This window comes from Panthera uncia, chromosome D2 (assembly GCF_023721935.1).
Source record: "Panthera uncia isolate 11264 chromosome D2, Puncia_PCG_1.0, whole genome shotgun sequence".
Classification (NCBI taxonomy): domain Eukaryota; kingdom Metazoa; phylum Chordata; class Mammalia; order Carnivora; family Felidae; genus Panthera; species Panthera uncia.
The window spans coordinates 58,931,718-58,950,104 of record NC_064818.1 but is presented as its reverse complement, the minus strand read 5'-3'; the positions used below and the strand labels follow the sequence as shown (position 1 = coordinate 58,950,104).

Below are 18,387 nucleotides of genomic sequence, written 5' to 3'. Positions count from 1 at the left end.
GTTTACGTTTATTTATTGGGGGGGGGGCAGAAAGAGAGGAGAGGGTGAGGGTGAGGGTGAGGGAGAGGGTGAGGGAGAGGGAGAGGGAGAGGGAGAGGGAGAGGGAGAGAGACAGAGAGAGAGAGACAGAGAGAGAGAGAGAGAGAGAGAATCCCAAGCAGGCTCCAGGCTATCAGTGCAGAACCGGACTCGGGGCATGGGGCTCCAACTCTCTAACCATGAGACCATGACCTGAGCCAAAATCAAGAGTCAGACACTCAACCAAATGAGCCACCCAGGTGTCCCTCTGTGTTATTAATGCCTACCTTCCCCTCTAGGCCATAAGGTCCTTGGAGCCAGGGATTATGTCCATTTTGCTCACTCTGCTACCCTAGTGCCTAGTTCAAGAATTCAAGTAAATGCTGAATAAAAGGTCAAGTTTCTCAGCAACTGGGTATTAAGGCTTAAAAGAAAGTACGGAGGTCTGAATTAGCAGTAAAACAATGAGAGGCGCCTGGATGGCTCAGTCAGTTAAGTGTCCAACTTCAGCTCAGGTCATGATCTCACAGCTCGTGAGTTCAAGCCCCGAGTTGGGCTCTGTGCTGACAGCTCAGGGCCTGGGGCCTGCTCCAGATTCTGCGTCTCCCTCTCCCTTTGCCCCTCCCCTGCTCATGCTCTGTCTCTCCGTCTGTCTGTCTGTCTGTCTCTCTCTCTCTGTCTCAAAAATAAATAAACATTAAAAAAAAAAAGTAAAGTGATGAGTTAGCAGCATCGAGGCAGTTTAAGATAAAGTTTTCCAGGGGCGCCTGGGTGGCTCAGTCGGTTGAGCGTCCGACTTCAGCTCAGGTCACGATCTCACGGTTAGTGAGCTCGAGCCCCGCGTCAGGCTCTGGGCTGATGGCTCAGAGCCTGGAGCCTGCTTCCGATTCTGTGTCTCCCTCTCTCTCTGCCCCTCCCCCATTCATGCTCTGTCTCTCTCTGTCTCAAAAATAAATAAACATTAAAAAAAAAATTTTTTTTTAAAAGATAAAGTTTTCCAGTAAGAATGCACAGAACGGGAAGGATAAAGTGCTGAGGACATGCCCTGAAAACCACTACATTTAAGAGGCAAGCCAAAAAAAGGAAGCCCAAATAGATGAGAAAGAACATCCAGAGAGGTAGGAGGCCTGAGTAGCCAACAAATGCAATAAAGGGAGAGATGGCCAATGTTTAGATTTTTTTGTTGGGGTGGGAGAGACTTCACCAAGTTGACATGCTGGGGGTGAGTCGTTTCCTGGGAGAAAGGAGCCAGAAGAGAAGGGGAGACCTAACATGGAGTTTCCATGGTATCCTCACCTGGCCCTGAGGCCACCACTCACCTCTGGAGAAGTGAGAAGCCAGCCAGCCAGTGTCCACTGCCAGACTCCTACCTCTCTCACTCCGCCACAAAGCCCAAGGGAAAGTTCTGGGCTTTGCCCTCTGTGGAAAGGCTGACTTGGCCTCCTGCAGGTTGGTTCAAAGACCAAAGGTATTTCATGCAGTCAGAACTGAACCCAGGAATGCTAGAGAGGCAAGAGTTTACTTTCCCTGACCCTACCGGGGGCTAAAAGGAGTGGCCAGCAGATCACACACTGCCTTGGCTTACAGAGCCCCGTGCTGCAGCCCCACTCCCCTGCTGGAGACAGCCCAAAAGAACATGCTATGCTTCCTTCTTCACACCACACACACACACACACACACACACACACACACACACACAGCCTGTCCTTGGACATCTCTCTCCATCCTCAACCCAACACTAGAAAGTCCTCTGCCTTTCATAATGGAAGTACTTCTATCATGAAGGGGTAATCATTTGCTATTATTCAAGAAAATTTGCCCTCATTACTGAGGTCAGAATAGGAGTTGCTCAGCCCCTGTATTACACAAAACGTAAGGAAAAAAAACCACACACACACACCTAAATTCTATGTCTAAAACACTTCCCCCGGGGCACGTGGGTGGCTCAGTCAGTTAAGCATCCGACTCTTTATTTCAGCTCAGGTCATGATCTCACAGTTCATGGGATCAAGCCCTGCATCAGGCTCTGCAATGATAGCATGGAGCCTGCTTGGGATTCTCTCTCCCTCTCAAAAAAGAATAAACATTAAAAAATAATAATAAATAAAACATTTCCCAAATATCTGCTGCCTGCCCCCCAATGGGCACAGGTCCAGGACTCCTTCAGGGCATACTCAAACCCTTCTGTCATATACTCTCACAGCATCCTATCTTCATTTGCAATATGCTTGGCTTTGTAATCATCACTTTCTTATCATGTACAGTAATTTGTGTAAAGTTAGCCTCCCCTGGCAGATTACAAGGTTCATATGTAGCTCTCGTGGGACCTCTAAAAATATTTACTGCCTGCCTGAAATGCATTTCAGCTTATTCCCGGGCTCTCTAGGCATCAAGGACATCACCCTTTCAAGTCAAACTCAGAACCTGTCTTGGTTACAGAATTAAGAGCAGGCTTTCTGTCACAAAGCTGCTGATGGCCTACCCCTCCTACATGGAGGGGGTACATGGTCCCTAGGTTTGCTCTAACCATTATTCTCCCTCTTCCTACATGAGCTGCATCTAGTATTCCCTAAAGAAGTCGTAATCACGTCCAGGGTGGCCCCAATTCTGAAGGAATATGGTTCTACTACTGGGAACAAGGGGAGAACTGGAAATCAAACAGGTGACTGACCGATAATTCCCTTTCCTTTGAGGATTGGAGAATGTCACAGCTCAAATACGTAAGGGATCCAAGGTCTCAAATTACAGAAGAGGAAACTGATGCTTAGAAAGGTCCCCATCAATTGAACCAGCAGGGTGAACATCCGTGGTACACACAGCCTACACTAACCACAGCAATAGTGGTCAACAGCTTCCATCCTGTTCATTCATCCAACTATCTGACAATAGCTAGGGCCTACTTTCCCAAGGTCACAAGGCTTAGGGTCAGTTAGATTGGTCCTCTCCATACTACAGGGAGAGGGAGAGGGAGAGGGAGAGGGAGAGGGAGAGAGAGAGAGAGAGAGAGAGAGAGGAAGGAAAGGAGAAAGAAGGAAGGAGAGAGAGAAAAAAAGAGAGAAAAGGGGAAAAATGAAACAACTTATTACCTCTCCTGAAGTAATGCTCATCCTTCTTATAGAGATTTGATTTTCAGGGTGCCTGTCTGGCTCAGTTGGTAGAGCATGAGACTCTTGATGTTGGGTTCCTGAGTTCAAGCCCCACGTTACAGATACAGCTTACGTTAAAAAAAAAAAAAAAAAAAAAAAAAAGTTGATTTTCTCTGGCAAACAGTATCACAGCTCAGGGAACAGGCTTCCAAACTCCCTCTAGGTATCTTCTTGCAAGTGGAGAAAGGACTCAAGATTGCCTGTTTGTATCCCACGTAGGAAGAAAAACAAAACATCATCACTGGTACTTGCATCAGTGGAAGATCAAGGCAGCCAAAGACTCAAGATCAAACACAAAGACCACTTGAGATGGGGGAGGGATGGTGCCAAGGCTGTCTAGAGAAAGTTGGAAGAATGAGGCTAATAATTACACAAGCAAGCCCAGGTACACTGCTGTGACCCCAAGGAGACCATGATGTTAGACACCAGACAATTCAGAAAGAGAAGTCTGCCCTGACTTTTTCACAAAAGAAACAACAGGCTAGAGATGGGTAGATGGTAGGAGTGCAGGCTCTGAATTAGCCATTCATCTTGCACCTATTTAATCAAGGTTCTGAACTGAGTTTTCTCTCCAAGGATCTGAAGCAAGTATGCAGCCAGCAGACGTTTAAAAACACACTTTAGTTGAATACATAAACAGCTAAGGACCATTCAGGGGAAATCTGCCTTCATTCCAGTGATCTTAACTAGAATGGAAAGCCTGCTTATAGGAAGAGGGGCAAAGCCCAAAAACCTAGATGGAACAATAATAGCTAAGACCTATGTAGCACTTCCTATGTGCCAGGCAGTATTTTATGTACTTGACACATAATAATTCACATAATCCTCACAAGAAACCAGTGAGGGAGGCAAGAGGTACACACACGACTGCAAACGTCCAGGTTTGTCATTAGTCGCAACACTTTATCAACTCAAAAAAAGTTCTGAGTTCACATCACAAATATAAGTCGTTCTTTTCCACCTGCCTGTACAATACAATAGTGTTAAAGTCATTTCCTCAAGAGTCAGAACTGAGTTCAAGTCCCGACTCTATATAGCTTAAAACAACCAATTTCTAGGGCCGTGAAAATGAAATGAAATCTTATGTGAAAAGCATTCCACTAGGAAGGATGTAATTTCCATGAAGGCAGATTGCGTCCCCCTGCTGTGTCGCGAGAGTCTAGAACAGGACCTGGTACATATGAGATTAATCCCTCTTTCTGACGTCAGCATGGGGAAGGGGTGGGAGGTAGCACCTCTCAACCCACCCAGAATCCCTTTCGCTCTTGCTTGCCTGTAAGTGCAGGCCCGTTTTTTGCCTCCTCCAGGACTGCAAACGGTGCACCGCCTGGTCCAACGCTTCTTAGCAAAACCTGGCCATTCCAAAACGCCTTTCTTTCACCCCTGCTGCCATCGGCTCACCTCAGCGTTCAGGGCCAATTCCCAGGCTGTCTCTTGCCCTCCGACAGGCAGCCTCCCACCACCGGGACTCCTCCATCCTGGACCCTAACACAGGTGTGGAGAAAGATGCATATCTCATAATGTCCCCACCCCTCAGCTATGGAGCTGGGGTCCACAGGGAGAGGCCCCTGAGCAGCCCCAGGCTACTATTCGCGCCACGTGGCTTCGCAGGTGGAATCCCAGCTTCGGCAGCAGCCCCTCCCGAGCAGTCAGGACAGAAATCCAAGCTCCCTCCCGGGATGTTGGGTCTAAAGGAAGGTGTGGTAGGCGGCCTCCTCCCAAGACCCCTTACCTGGCCCCTAAAAGAATGCACTGAGACAACTGCCAACAGAAGAACCCTGCGTTAGAAGCCTGGCCAGTACTAACCTGCTGCCCAGGCCCGGAACCGCCCCTCATCCCGCCCCCGCCCCCCTCCTTCCCGACCAATCACATGCCGGGCAGCGCCCACTAGCCACGTGGGCAAGCTTTAACCATTCCCCGGGTCTCCATCAGCGGGCCGCTGCCTCCCGTGGACCCAGCAGCCCGCCTGCGCAGTGGGCGGGCACTTTGGCACGCTTGCGCACTTTAGGGAAAGCGGAGCTGGACCACGCCCCGTATGACTGCTTTGCTCCTCCGCTGTGCGTGCGAGGGACGTCGGGGGCGGTGCCGCAGCAGTTGCCCCTGGTAACGGGGGAGGCCGGAGGAGGAGGAGGAGGAGGAGGAGGAGGGATTCGGCGGGAGGATGGTGAGTGTGGGGGCCCGGGCCCCTCCAGAGCTGACCGGTCACCCCTCTCCTGTCCTCAGGCCCAGGTCGGGGCACTACGTTTAAAGCCAAGGAGGGAACGGGACGGCGCTCAGCCTGCTTTCTGGGTCCTGGATTGGTTTCGGGGGGCAGCGGGGAGCCCCGACGGTGGGCCCTTAGAAGGAGACCTGGGCCTGGGGAGGAAGGCGAGGTTTGCAGCCGGTCTGAAGCTAAGGGACGGGGCTGGAAGGGTGTGTGGCTATCCCGGTACAGAGCCTGGTTTCCATCATTACTAAGGAGATGAGGGCGGATCCGAGTAACTGCGGATAGCAGCCTCCGCAAGCAGGCTTCGATCTTCCTAGGGATTCGACTTGCCCGCGCCTCTGGGTCCGCCGGGGCCCAGCCAGAAGCCGGGAGAAGGGCCAGAGCTACTGCCTTTGAGGTCGCCCTGGCGGTACCAGGAGAGATGGTAGCCTAGCTCTCCTCTTCCTCGAGATGTGCGGGCCTCTGGGGGGAGGGGTGTAAATCCCAGGACACAAAGAGGTACCGCTTGGTAGGGATGCCTGGTGGATTTTACGTGGTCCTGGTGGCTGCGTGGCGGGCGCACTTCTGCAGGAACGAGTTATTTACTTGCTGAGGGTTCAGTAAAGGCTATTTGTTGGTGATGACCGATTTTCCTGTGAATTCTTAATCCATATTGATGCAGGCAAATTTGCTGCCCGGCCCTTAGTATTTCATTTCAAACCTGTTGCAACGTTTTGCATATGACCACACCAGAACCAAAGATCTTAGTCTCATCTTGGGATCTCCAAACTAAAAAGAATGGGAAATTAAAACTGGAGTGGGTGTCAATTGGCTTTTCCCTGTCAGACCTAATTAAAGTTTTCTCTAATTGTGAATTATGATGTGTGACAGATTGGACCGTTGACACGCTCGTTGTTCCTTTTTTATTTCTGTGTGGTTAGATGGAGGGTATTAAAATGGAACTGAGTAGTTTTAGAGCAAGTCAAAGCAAAATTGACTTTGAAGCACTTAGAATAGGTTCGTTGGCTTACCAACTGAACAGAGCTGGGCACTCAAACTTAGTTACTTGTCTTTTTGACTTTTAAAAATATTGATCCACGTTCATTAATTTATGAAGAAAAAACTAGATGTCTGCAAGGAAAAAAATGCATGCACCTTTGGTCAGATTATCCAATGAGTAAATTCTTATAGGAAAAAAATTGATTTTACATTGTCAGATTGTTTTAAAAAAGTAGAATTATTTGATCTGAAGTTGCCAATCACATTTCACACTTGCTACACTGCAGTTTTATTAACCCCAGGCTAAACAGATTTTTACATGTTTTCTTATTATTAATCGTTTATACATGAGTTGTCCCTTTAAAGGCTAAGTTTTTCTCAACAAATGAATACAAATATAAATATTTACACAGAAAATAACTAGAATTGGAATGAAAAAGTCAGGCCAAACCAACAGAGAATGAGATGTCATCATGAGAAATGCATGAGAGTTGGCTAACTTTTCCCAGTTTGTTTATCAATTAAGTGGACTGTGTAATTTCATGATTGTTTAATTTATAATTACAGGACACAATAAATTAACCACTGCTCATGTTTCCAGGTGCAAATTGACAGTGTGACAACACTATTGTGTACAACTGTTGCGTTCATTGATCAAGACAGACTTTGTTTTTCTTTTTCTTTTTTCCTAAATTGAACAATATGAAATTAGGGCAAATCATTCTGGATTCTAATCTCCAAAAGTGTGAGCTATTCTTAGAACCGAAAGTGGAACATAGAACTTAAACCATCAGTGGTGTGATTAAATGTGTCACATCTGGTATCCCGTGAATCCCTGTAATAACTGCACAGCGGAAGACTGAGCCCCAGGTTTTTGTTTTTGCTTTCTAAACCTTCAGCTATGACTAATAAATTTTATTTTTTATTTAAAAGCCCAAATGTTTTCTCTGAACATTTAGTCAGCTATTTTATCCCCACATTATGATATCGAGTCTTTGGTGAAATGCTAAGACGGCAGCAATTTTAGTGCATGAGTGATCGTTATTATTTAATAGACGACTTCTTCACGCAGAAATTATTTATGGGGTCCGTTCTACATACAGGAACCTAGTGGTAGCTATCAAGCATTTTCAACATTTGAAGTTCGTTCCCAAGATTGTATTTTCTGGCCAGAAAATGGTCAGTGAAACGTAGAAAAAAAAAATGAAAGAAAAACACCCACAACTACTGCTTTGAATACCTACTATGCGCCATACTTTACACACATTACCACATTTCATCTTAATAGCATTTTTCTTAAGAGTATTGTTCCAGTTTTCTAAATGCCCAGGATTATATATATAAGGAAGTTGAATTCAAGTCTATGAAATCCCAAAGCCCATAATAATGTTGTTGTTGTTGTTGAAGTTTATATATTTTTAGTAATCTCTACCCACATGTGGGGCTTGAACTCACGACCCCAAGATCAAGAATCACATACTCTACTGACTGAGCCAGCCAGGTGCCCCCCTCACCGATAAAGTTTTGATTGGGACTATGGTGAGGTGGGAACCCACTGCTCCTGGGGAAATGCCCCTACTTTGTTCCTCAGGAAACAGTGTATTTATTTAGTAGAGCAATGAGAAAGTAGACAAGTTTGGGTGAGTTTCTCCCTATGAAAGCTATAGGAGTTCCTGGAAGTTAATAAGGTCTCAGTGAACGGCGTATTTTTTTGTTGTTGTTGTTAAAGAGGTAAAAATAAATTGAAGTCAGTTTCATTCAGGCTAGTTATGAGCGGGGAGGGGCACCTGGGTGCTGGGATGAGCAACCGACTTCGACTCAGGTCACGATCTTCTGGTTCGTGGGTTTGAGACCCACATCGGGCTCTTCCGCTGTCAGCACAGAGCCAGCTTCAAATCCTCTGTCCCCGCCCCTCCCCTCCTTATACTGTCTCTCTCAAAAATAAACATTAAAAAAAAAGAAAAAGCTAGTTATGGGGAGTGCAGATACCTGACAGTTGGGTTACTAATTTTAATATTTAAATTTTAACTGCTCCTCACAGCCACATACACTTCCCATCACACTACCATCACACACCTCTCTCCCCCTCCGCCACTCCAGTTTCTCTGAATGACCTAGTTTGCATCATTTTAGGTCAGCGCACCATGCCTCTGCCAGTAGTGGAGTTGAAGCTGATTCTGAGGCAGATAAAATATCTGTAGTCAATAGCACATCTATTCATAATTTGCCTGTAGAAAGTTTAAATGTTTTGTGGCTGAGTCAGACCACTTCTGTCCACCAGGGTGCAGATAACTTGTATGCACACATGCTGATAGCAGACCTTATACAATTAACTACAGTTCTGATTTCTTAAATTGCCTTTATTCAGTGTCAGAGGAGGACATATCCTACACGGAGATCATGTCTGCTTTGCTCCCGTTGCACTTGGGGCACATTGTGGGTGTTTAATGTGAACGAAGGAATGAATGAATATTTTAACCAAAAATCACTTTAAAAATTCATTTCCTTATGTTTATATGCAAAACTCAGGCCCACAATAAAATTAACTTCCAATAGCTGTCTCCCTTCATTCGACATTTAAAATAAAGTGTGGTCCTTGTGTTTAGAAACCTAGGGTAGACTTATTTTTCTGTCTTTCCTCCAGCCTCTTAAATCAGCTTACTTTGTACCTTTCAGGCAGAACTCTGATATCTATAAATATCCTCTTCCCTATTTAGCAAACCCTGATAATCCTGTGATCCCCTGTCCTCAGTAGTTGGGTTAATACGATGTGGTACCCTATTTGCATTTGTCTTCCCTAGACCATGCTTCAGATGCCATTTATCACTTTGATAGAAGAAAATAGTAGCTGAATTTTCCATTTCTCTGTCATGTCACTTAAAGGTAAAGCATATGAAGTTATTGTTTCTCAAGGAAAATTACTCATTAGAAATATAGAAGTATCATTTTTTTTATACATTAAGTTAACAAAGTTTAGGTATAGTTAGAATGGTTTTCTCTTCTGTGCTTTGCTTCTCCCTTTTCAAAAAGAAATTATTTTCTCTTCATTTTTCAATTTCAAATATAATCAATGTGTAACAAGTCTCAGCCTGCAGAAAGCCATGTTTTTTGTTTTTTGGTTTTTTTAGAAAGCAGGGTTTTTATTTACTGATTTGTTTTAAAAGACACATGAGAAAAAACCTAAAACGTTCATTTTGAACCTTGCAAATAGTCCATGGAAACATCTTTCATAATTTCTACACTCGTAGATAATGCATGAGAAGACTTTTACCTGTACTGTCATTTCATGTACTGACGTAATAAATTCTGGTTATTTTAGAATTTTATTGGAAGAAGTAATGAGGACATCTAATCAAGAACTCAGGATGAGTAGTACAATGTGTTTTCCCTGTTCTAGCCTTTTTATATTACCAGTCCCCTGAGGATCTCAGAATTCTAATTTTAACTGTTCTGAAAGGTGGTATTATAAATGAGTGATTGCAATGTAGCTAATAGAAGCCGGGGAGACTTCTCATAAATATAGTTTAAAAAAGGAATGGTGTCAAAGTATTCAAGGCCAGATAAGATAAAAACAAAAGAAAAACGTCATGCCCTTAAGAAAGAAAAAAAAAAAAAAAGAGTCCTGCCTATCTGTTTGTTTGAAATCTGTTCAATCACTCTTTCCCAAATCTTTTGGTATAGATTTTGTCTTTCTGTTTTAAACTAAATCTTCCATTTTATTGCTGGAAAAAAATTGAGGCACAGAGAGGTTAATGTAATCCTTAGCAAGTCAGTGCAGATACAGAATACTGGAAGTGGTAAACAACGAGTCTCTGAGGCAGAAAGGAATTCTTAATAATTATGCATATTTGCATATCATTGTCCAAAGACTCAATTGTTGAGAATTATTTCACAGAATTATTATTTGCTCTTAGTGAACAGACTGGTTTGAATTATTGCCTGGTGCAACAGGGATAAAAGTATATAACCATTTTTATATAATTCTAAGACTCAGCTTGAAGGAATTTCTGTTTGGGCTGGGAGATTAGATTATATGCCCTTTAAACTCTGGAATTCTTTGATTCTTGTTGTAACTCATGCCTTACTGGAACAAGATTGTCAGCTGCAGGACAGAACAAATAACCATCTTACATGATTTTTCTTATGTTCGTAGCTAAAAACCAACATGATTTATTTCCAGCCATTAAAAAAAATAACAAAAACAAGGAACAGATATCAGATTACTAGTCAAAAATACTCTGGTTAAATTTTGACTTTTTTTATTCGTGACTGACTTTGACAATTTTCTAACTTCTCTGCTGTATCAGATTTTTCATCTGAAAAACATAATTTATACCATGCACCTATAAGGATCTTGTGAAAATTAGATAATAGAGGTTGCGTGGGTTTTTTTTTAGATGAGGATATATATATTTTTTGATGGTAGAGCATTTTGAATGATGAAGTCTTAAATGTAAACTGAAATAAAGTTTTAAACAGCTCAGATACAATTTTATACAACTTTGTTTTTGTTTTTGTATAGCATCTTAAAATCTTTCACTTACTGGGTGGATAATTTTATTTAATTCAACAACTATTATCTAGTGTCTATCTATAAGTGCCAAGCATTTGGGGAGACTGAAGCTATAGCCCTTACCTATAAGAAACTTCACTCTGGTAAAGGAGAAAAATACAGCAGTCAATGCCCTGTAGTCTGATATGATGTGTGCTCTACTGAGTGCACAGGAAGGGCTTTAGGAGTATGAGATTAGTAGTTCACAATCCCAGAAGATTTGGGGTGATTGCTAAGATGGATTAATAGGAGGAGCAGGAATAAGCCATGGTACTTACTAAATTGCAAAATTTACTGAAAGATTTCTGCCAAAACTTAGAAGGAGGCGGCAAATGGAATAAATCACTTTCAACTGGAAAATAATACGATGAGCTCTCCACAACCAAGAACGTTTTTCAAGGAGGAGAAGACATTCTGATATCCAGTAATATCAAAGCCAGTGCCCCATAAGTAATCTGTCTTCTTCATGGTTGTTTAAGGGCTTGCTCTCAATTTTGCGCAAATTGAAAAGCGCACCAGACCAGGAGGTGAGAATCCTTCTCCTGGGCTTGGATAATGCTGGCAAGACCACTCTTCTGAAGCAGCTTGCATCTGAAGACATCAGCCACATTACACCTACACAGGTGAGCACTGCCCTAGCCCCAGGGTGCTTGTGTGACACAAGGAAGGTGATCATAGCAATATGGAAGACAAAATGGGAAATAGAATTTTGTCCACTCCCAAGTTTTGTTACTGAAGAAAGTCTGTGCAATTTAAAAATAATCTAATATTTGAAAAATCTATCAAGAGGTTCCATAGATATAAGGTACTTAGAGTAGTCAAAATCCTAAAGACAGAAAGTAGGATAGTGGTTACCAGAGGCTAGAGACAGGGAAGAATGGAGGGAGTCATTGTTTAATGGGCACAGAGAGTCAGTGTGGCAGGATGAAAAAGGTTCTATGGATGGTTGGTGGTGATGGTGTAAAGATACTTGGTGCCACTGAACTGTGCATTTAAAAATGGTTAAAATGAGGGGCACCTGGGTGGCTCAGTCGGTTAAGCATCCGACTTCAGCTCAGGTCATGATCTCGTGGTTTGTGGGTTTGAGCCTCGTGTAGGGCTCTATGCTAACAGCTCAGAGCCTGGACCCTGCTTTGGATTCTGTGTTTCCCTCTCTCTCTCTGCCCCTCCCCCCCTCTCAAAAATAAATAAACATTAAAAAAAATTTCAATTGTTAAAATGATAAATTTTATACTTTGCCAAGTTTTATATAAATCATTCAAATAAGCATAAATATATCAAGACACAATTCCCTCAGCTCTAAATGATTACTGTTATTTATTTATTTAATTTTTTTTAATGTTTATCTTATTTTTTGAAAGAGAGACAGGGTGCAAGTAGGGGAGGAGCAGAGAGAGAGGGAGACGGGAGACACCGAATCTGAAACAGGCTTCAGGCTCTGAGCTGTCAGCATAGAGCCTGATGCAGGGCTTGAACTCAGGAGCCGTGAGATCAAGACCTGAGTCAAAGTTGGATGCTTAACTGACTCAGCCGTCCAGGAGCCCTCTAAGTGATTACTTTAAAAAAAAGTAGCTTAATCTTCTGATTATGAAATTAATACATGTAGAAAATACAGAGAGAGTATAAAAGAAAATAAATTTAAAAATTACCTGGGGATGCCTGGGTGGCTCAGTTGGTTAAGTGTTCGACTTTGGCCTAGGTCATGATCTAGGTCCTGAGTTCAAGCCCCATGTCGGTCTCTGTGCTCACAGCTCAGAGCCTGGAGCCTATTTCAGATTCTGTGTCTCCCTCTCTCCCTATGCTCCTCCCCCATTCACATTCTGTCTCTCTTTCTCTCTCAAAAATAAACATTAAAAAAAAATTTTTTTTAATTACCTGTATTTTTTAATCCAGCCTGTTTCCTAAGGCTGAGCAAGCAAAATACAACAGTGGTGCTTCCAGTGTGGAAGTTGAAAGACAAATGCTAAGTGTAACAGCCCTCCTTCTTTAGAGCTGTTTCTTTAGACCTCCTTCCCTGTAGGAAATCATGAGAAAGCTTGACCTTTGGCCAACTCGTTGGGCTTCCTAACTAGAGGACAGCCCCGTTGGTCTTAGTCACTTTAAAGTGCATGAGCCTTAGAGGTTTTAGGAAAACCAGAGGGTTTTTTTAGCATTTTCCATCACTGTACTGTGATACGAGTTTGGTGTCAGCTTTGAATGGCTGTGCCAATGTGTGTACTTCACAGCTTGTGAGGCTTACTGATCTGCAACTTTTTGCAGAAAAGTCACTTCAATTGCTACCAAATGAGCAATTTTACAGCTTCCGAACAAATTTAATGTATAGCCTAAGGAGGAGCAAATTACAGTAGTCTAGCCTAGAAGGGCTGAAAACACATATTAGTGTGTCAGGATTTCTGCCAGAAAAAGAAAAGTCTAGGGTTTTTTCTTTTTAATTGAGTATTAGAAGTAGGCTGTATCTCCTAAGAGTACCACTAAAATGAGAACGTCCACACTGTGAACATGGAAATGAACTCTTAAGTTAGAATTGGCCTCAAAAGTTCCAATTCTAACTTTCAGGCTTTATTTGATGCGTTATAGGTGATTCTGTTATTATATGATGTCGAGGTTTCATATTTATTCTTTAAAAACAAGCTTTTGTTGTGTTTTTGTTTAATATCAGAAAAAGCAATAGCTGCTCATTATAGTAAATTTACAAACGATAAGTAAATAAAATTGTGAAACTAGAAATCATCTACAATGCCCAGACATAACCACTGTTAACATTTAGGAATGTATCCATTCAGGTTTTTTTTCTGTGCATGTATGTGATGGGTGTATTTAAAGATTTTATTTTGGGGGCACCTGGGTGGCTCAGTTTGTTAAGTATCAGACTGTGGCTCAGGTCATGATCTCATGGTTCGTGAGTCAAGCCCCACACTGGGCTCCCTGCTGTTAGCTTTGGATCCTCTGTCTCCCTCTCTCTCTCTGTCCCTCCTGTGCTCACACACACATACACTCTCTCTCTCAAAAATAAACATTAAAAAATATATAAAAAATAAAGATTTTATTTCTAAGTAATCTCTACACCCAACATGGGGAACTTACAACTCTGAGATCAAGAGTTACACTGTGTACCGACTGAGCTAGCCAGGCCCCCTATGATGGGTATATTTAAAATAAAAAATAGGGTGCCTGACTGGCTCGGTCGATAGAGTGTACGACTCTTGAGTTCAAGGTTGCAGGTTTGAGCCCCGTGTTAGGTGTAAAGATTACTTAAGAATAAAATCTTGGGGCGCCTGGGTGGCTTAGTCAGTTAAGCATCCAGCTTTGGCTCAGGTCATGATCTTGCAGTTGGTGAGTTCAAGCCCCACATCAGGCTCTGGGCTGATAGTGTGGAGCCTGCTTGGGATTCTCTCTCTCCCTCTCAAAATAAATAAACTTTAAAAAATAAAATAAATTCTCAGAATAAAAAATAAAATGACTCATAGAGAATATACCATATCATTTTCACTGAATAATGCATCTTGAACATCTTTCTACGTTGATATATATGTAAATACTTAGTAATACCCATCTCTAAGGGTTTGTACCCATTCATTATTATTTCCTTAGAATAATTTCTTGGTAGACTTGTTGGGTCTGACAACTTACAGAATTTTTTTTCTTTTGATAACTTATAGAATGTTAAGGTAGTTGATATATATGGTCAGATTCCAGGAATTTCTCTTATTTATCGCCTGCTTCATTCCAGAAAGATTTCACGTTACTGGCTTTGACACTTACTATTGTAGTTAAGTGTCCAATTTTTAAGTACACAAAAGTGGCTTTATCAATGAGTTGAGAATGAAGCTGCCTTTTACAATAAGCTTAAGCCACTTCCCTTTGAAGTTCTTAAACTTCTAATTTATTCGGTCCTTGGCTTCTTACAGGAGCTGTAGTCCACCTCCTCCCAGGTATCCTCTAGTGACTGTTTATCCTCGGTGGAAACTGGGTGGCAGTGTTCCTGTGCTGTCACACTGTGCCTTGTCCTTCTGTGCTAGGCAGTAGTGTTGGCAAGCTGCCAGATGAGGCAAATGTTTATGGAGGCATCCCCAGGCCCGCTTGACTCCAGTTATCCTGGATGAAATGGCACTTCTGTGGTAGCAAGCTGTTGATTGGATTTTTTAAGTCCTGATTTCACTATATCATTCTCAAAGATTTATTTTTTAATTATTGCTCATGAAATGCCTTCTCTCCGAACCCCAAAGGTCTTGTTAATTTGTTTCTCCGCACGCTAACTCCCAGCTCACAGTTCCACCTGCCTCTGATTTGCTCACCTTCCTCAAAGTTCCACCTTGAGTCACTGTCCTGAAAATGAATACTTTCTTTTTGAGTTCATCAGAGATGCTTATTAAAGAATAGTTTCAAATGCCTGCTTGTTTATTTTCATCACTGCCTGTAACTGAGGGCTCCACTTCAGAGTCTGAACATGCTGTTCCAGCAGGCCATCCCTGCCTCGCTGAGTTAATACTCCAGTCACAAACCAGCTTCTCCCATAGTGTTCTGACTTCAGTTCCTTCCTTTTTCTGATTAATCCATATGAGGAAATTTTTGAAAGAATCCTGAATTGCAGATTGTAGCTCTTGCTTTTTTTTTTCTTTAACATTCATTTTTGAGAGACCGAGTGTGAGTGGGGGAGGGACAGAGAGCGAGGGAGACACAGAATCGGAAGCAGGCTCCAGACTCTGAGCTGTCAATACAGAGCCCAACGTGGGACTCGAACTCACGGACCGCGAGGTGATGGCCTGAGCTGAAGTCAGACGTTCAGCCGACTGAGCCACCCAGGCGCCCCAACTCTTGCCTTTTTTGAAACTTTAAGAATCTGTTCTGTTCTGTGTTCAGATTCAGCTTCTGTTTTTTGGTAGTTAAATGTAATGTTCTATTAAATGTTACCATCTTGAGGATCCATCAGGAAGTGTGGCTGTGTTGATTATCAAAGCTATTCTCATTCCCAGGTGTCCTCACAGGTGTGTGTGTTGTGCGCGTGTGCACATTTATGGGCACTTACTAGAGAAAGCGCCACGTTAGCCATGACATTAATACTGACTCCAAAACCTGAATGAAGTAAGCATGTAAAAACACATTTCTTTTTTCCTTATCATAACAGACTATTTTCAATATTACCAGTATCATATCTGCCAGAGTACATAATAATTAATAAATAACATAGCTGTTAAATGTAACTTTGTTGGAATTATGACCTCAAAGCTTAATAAAGCTTGGTGTTTTTGCCTGTTTCAGGGTTTTAACATCAAAAGTGTACAATCACAAGGTTTTAAACTGAATGTATGGGACATTGGTGGACAGCGAAAAATCAGACCATACTGGAGGAATTATTTTGAAAATACTGATATTCTTGTAAGTACTCCTTCTGAGGCATTAATTCATAGTCTTTTCTGCAGTGTGTTAGGAATATTAACATTGCTAATATTAACATAATATTAATGTTCTTTCTTGTTAGTACTTCCATTGCCATAACATTAGTCACTATGAATTTAGGACTAGCAGGAGGCTGCAAATTGTGAGAGAGAAACATCTTTTGTTGTTGTTGTTGTTGTTGTTTTAATGTTTATTTATTTTTGAGAGAGAGAGACAGAGCACAAATAGGGGAGGGGCAGAGAGAGAGGGAGACACAGAATCCAAAGCAGGCTCCAGGCTCTGAGCCGTCAGCACATAGCCTGACATGGGGCTCAAACTCACCATCTGCAAGATCATGACCTGAGCTGAAGTCAGACGCTCAACTGACTGAGTCACCCAGGCATCCCAAAAGAAACATCTTTGTATAACTTGTAGAAGAGTTTTGTTTTTGCTCAGTGACAACGTTGTACCCACATTCACCTTGGCAAAATATTTATTAATTACCATAGTGATTTGAAGAGCAGAAGGGAAATCAGAAGATCATGCCACTGACTCCACTATCCCAAAGAAATCAACAAGTAAGAGTATCCCAAAGAGGCAACCAAGATGGTGGAAGTCCTGGAAATAATGATGCATAGGGAATGGTTGAAAGACAGATGTTCTTTCCAGAAAAGAAACTTGGAACTGTTTTTTCAGTTGCTTTAAGAGCTATCAAGTCAGAGAGATTAGCTTCATCATGAATAGTTCTAGAGGACTGGGTAAGGAGCAATTTGGGAAGTATTAGGTGGTAGAGTTTAACTCAGAATAAGGAAAAAGTCTATCATTTTAACCGTCCAGAAGTAGAAGCAGTTGACTCATGCATTGGAGATTCCTGGCTCAGGCAGCATTCAGGAAGGGGCTGAGATTTTAGCTCCCAGCTCACTGTCACGTTCCACAGGACTACCATTTCAGAATCCTGGAGATTTCACTATCCACATACTTGATTTCTCCAACACCTCAGCTTCTCCGTTCCTTCACCTCCCCTTCAGGGATTTTCTCACCCACCCGACCTCAGCTACTCGCTGTCACGATCATAACCTAAAACAATGGGGTCTCGTGAACTTGCATAGGAAAATAAATTGCACATTCTTTTCATTAAACTCTAATGAAAAGTTTGAATTTACTACAATTCTGCCTATAGACAAGGAACAGCCATGCTGGTGTGTTCATTCATTACCAATAGACGTCATCCCACATCTCAAATAACTTCACTCTCTGCTTCTGCTTCCTAAGTGCCTTTCTACTGGATCATTCTTTCGGCATGCACGCAGCCTATGGTTTCTCTTGTTTAGAAACAAAAAACTCTTGTCCTGACCGTGTATCCCATCTAGTCCTAGTCCTAGTCCTCAGCCTCTATTTTTATTTACTTTTTCAAGTAGGCTTCACACCCAGGGTGGAGCCCAGTGTGAGGCTTCAACTCATGAGCCTGAGATCAAGACCTGAGTTGGGGCACCTGGGTGGCTCAGTCACTTAAGCGTCCAACTTTGGCTCAGGTCATGATCTCTTGGCTCATGAGCTCAAGCCCCACATCAGGCTCCATGCTGACAGTGCAGAGCCAGCTTGGAATTCTCTCTCTCCCTCTCTCTTCCCCTCCCCCACTTGCACACACACACTCTCCAAATAAACAAACAGAAATAAATACATAAAATACATTAAAAAAAAAAAAGACCTGAACTGAGATCAAGAGTTGTACACTTAACTGTCTGAGTCACCCAGGTGTGCCCCTCAGCCTCTTTTTAAAACAAAACTCTGTTAAAGAGTTTTTTGAGGGGCGCCTGGGTGGTGCAGTCGGTCGAGCATCCGACTTCAGCTCAGGTCACGATCTCGCGGTCCGTGAGTTCGAGCCCTGCATCGGGCTCTGGGCTGATGGCTCAGAGCCTGGAGCCTGCTTCCGATTCTGTGTCTCCCTCTCTCTCTGCCCCTCCCCCGTTCATGCTCTGTCTCTCTCTGTCTCAAAAATAAATAAACATTAAAAAAATTTAAAAAAAAAAAAGAGTTTTTTGAGTTCTCTGTCCTCACTTCCTCCTCCCATTCTCTCTTGAACCCTCCATTCAAGCTCACCAAGAATCCAC

General features: G+C 42.7%; 2 protein-coding genes across 4 annotated transcripts in view; one reads left to right on the top strand and one right to left on the bottom strand.

Annotated features, from left to right (window-relative positions):
- WBP1L (WW domain binding protein 1 like) overlaps nucleotides 1–4,993 on the bottom strand; it is an 86,927-nt gene extending 81,934 nt beyond the window's left edge. The window contains exons 1-3 of one of the 3 annotated variants that reach the window (XM_049645645.1): nucleotides 4,897–4,984; nucleotides 4,566–4,649; nucleotides 3,105–3,232 (exon numbers count right to left, since the gene is read on the bottom strand). In XM_049645645.1, coding sequence (XP_049501602.1) covers nucleotides 3,105–3,125 — 21 coding nt within the window. In that variant the 5' untranslated portion in view covers nucleotides 3,126–3,232; nucleotides 4,566–4,649; nucleotides 4,897–4,984. Of the gene's footprint in view, nucleotides 1–3,104; nucleotides 4,650–4,896 lie in introns of all 3 variants that reach the window. The other 2 variants (XM_049645651.1, XM_049645644.1) reach the window with 2 other exon arrangements.
- A 123-nt stretch (nucleotides 4,994–5,116) lies between these two features.
- Nucleotides 5,117–18,387, top strand: part of ARL3 (ADP ribosylation factor like GTPase 3) — a 37,235-nt gene continuing 23,964 nt past the window's right edge. The window contains exons 1-3 of the mRNA XM_049645652.1: nucleotides 5,117–5,328; nucleotides 11,380–11,523; nucleotides 16,160–16,276. Coding sequence (XP_049501609.1) covers nucleotides 5,326–5,328; nucleotides 11,380–11,523; nucleotides 16,160–16,276 — 264 coding nt within the window. The 5' untranslated portion in view covers nucleotides 5,117–5,325. The remainder of the gene's footprint in view (nucleotides 5,329–11,379; nucleotides 11,524–16,159; nucleotides 16,277–18,387) is intronic.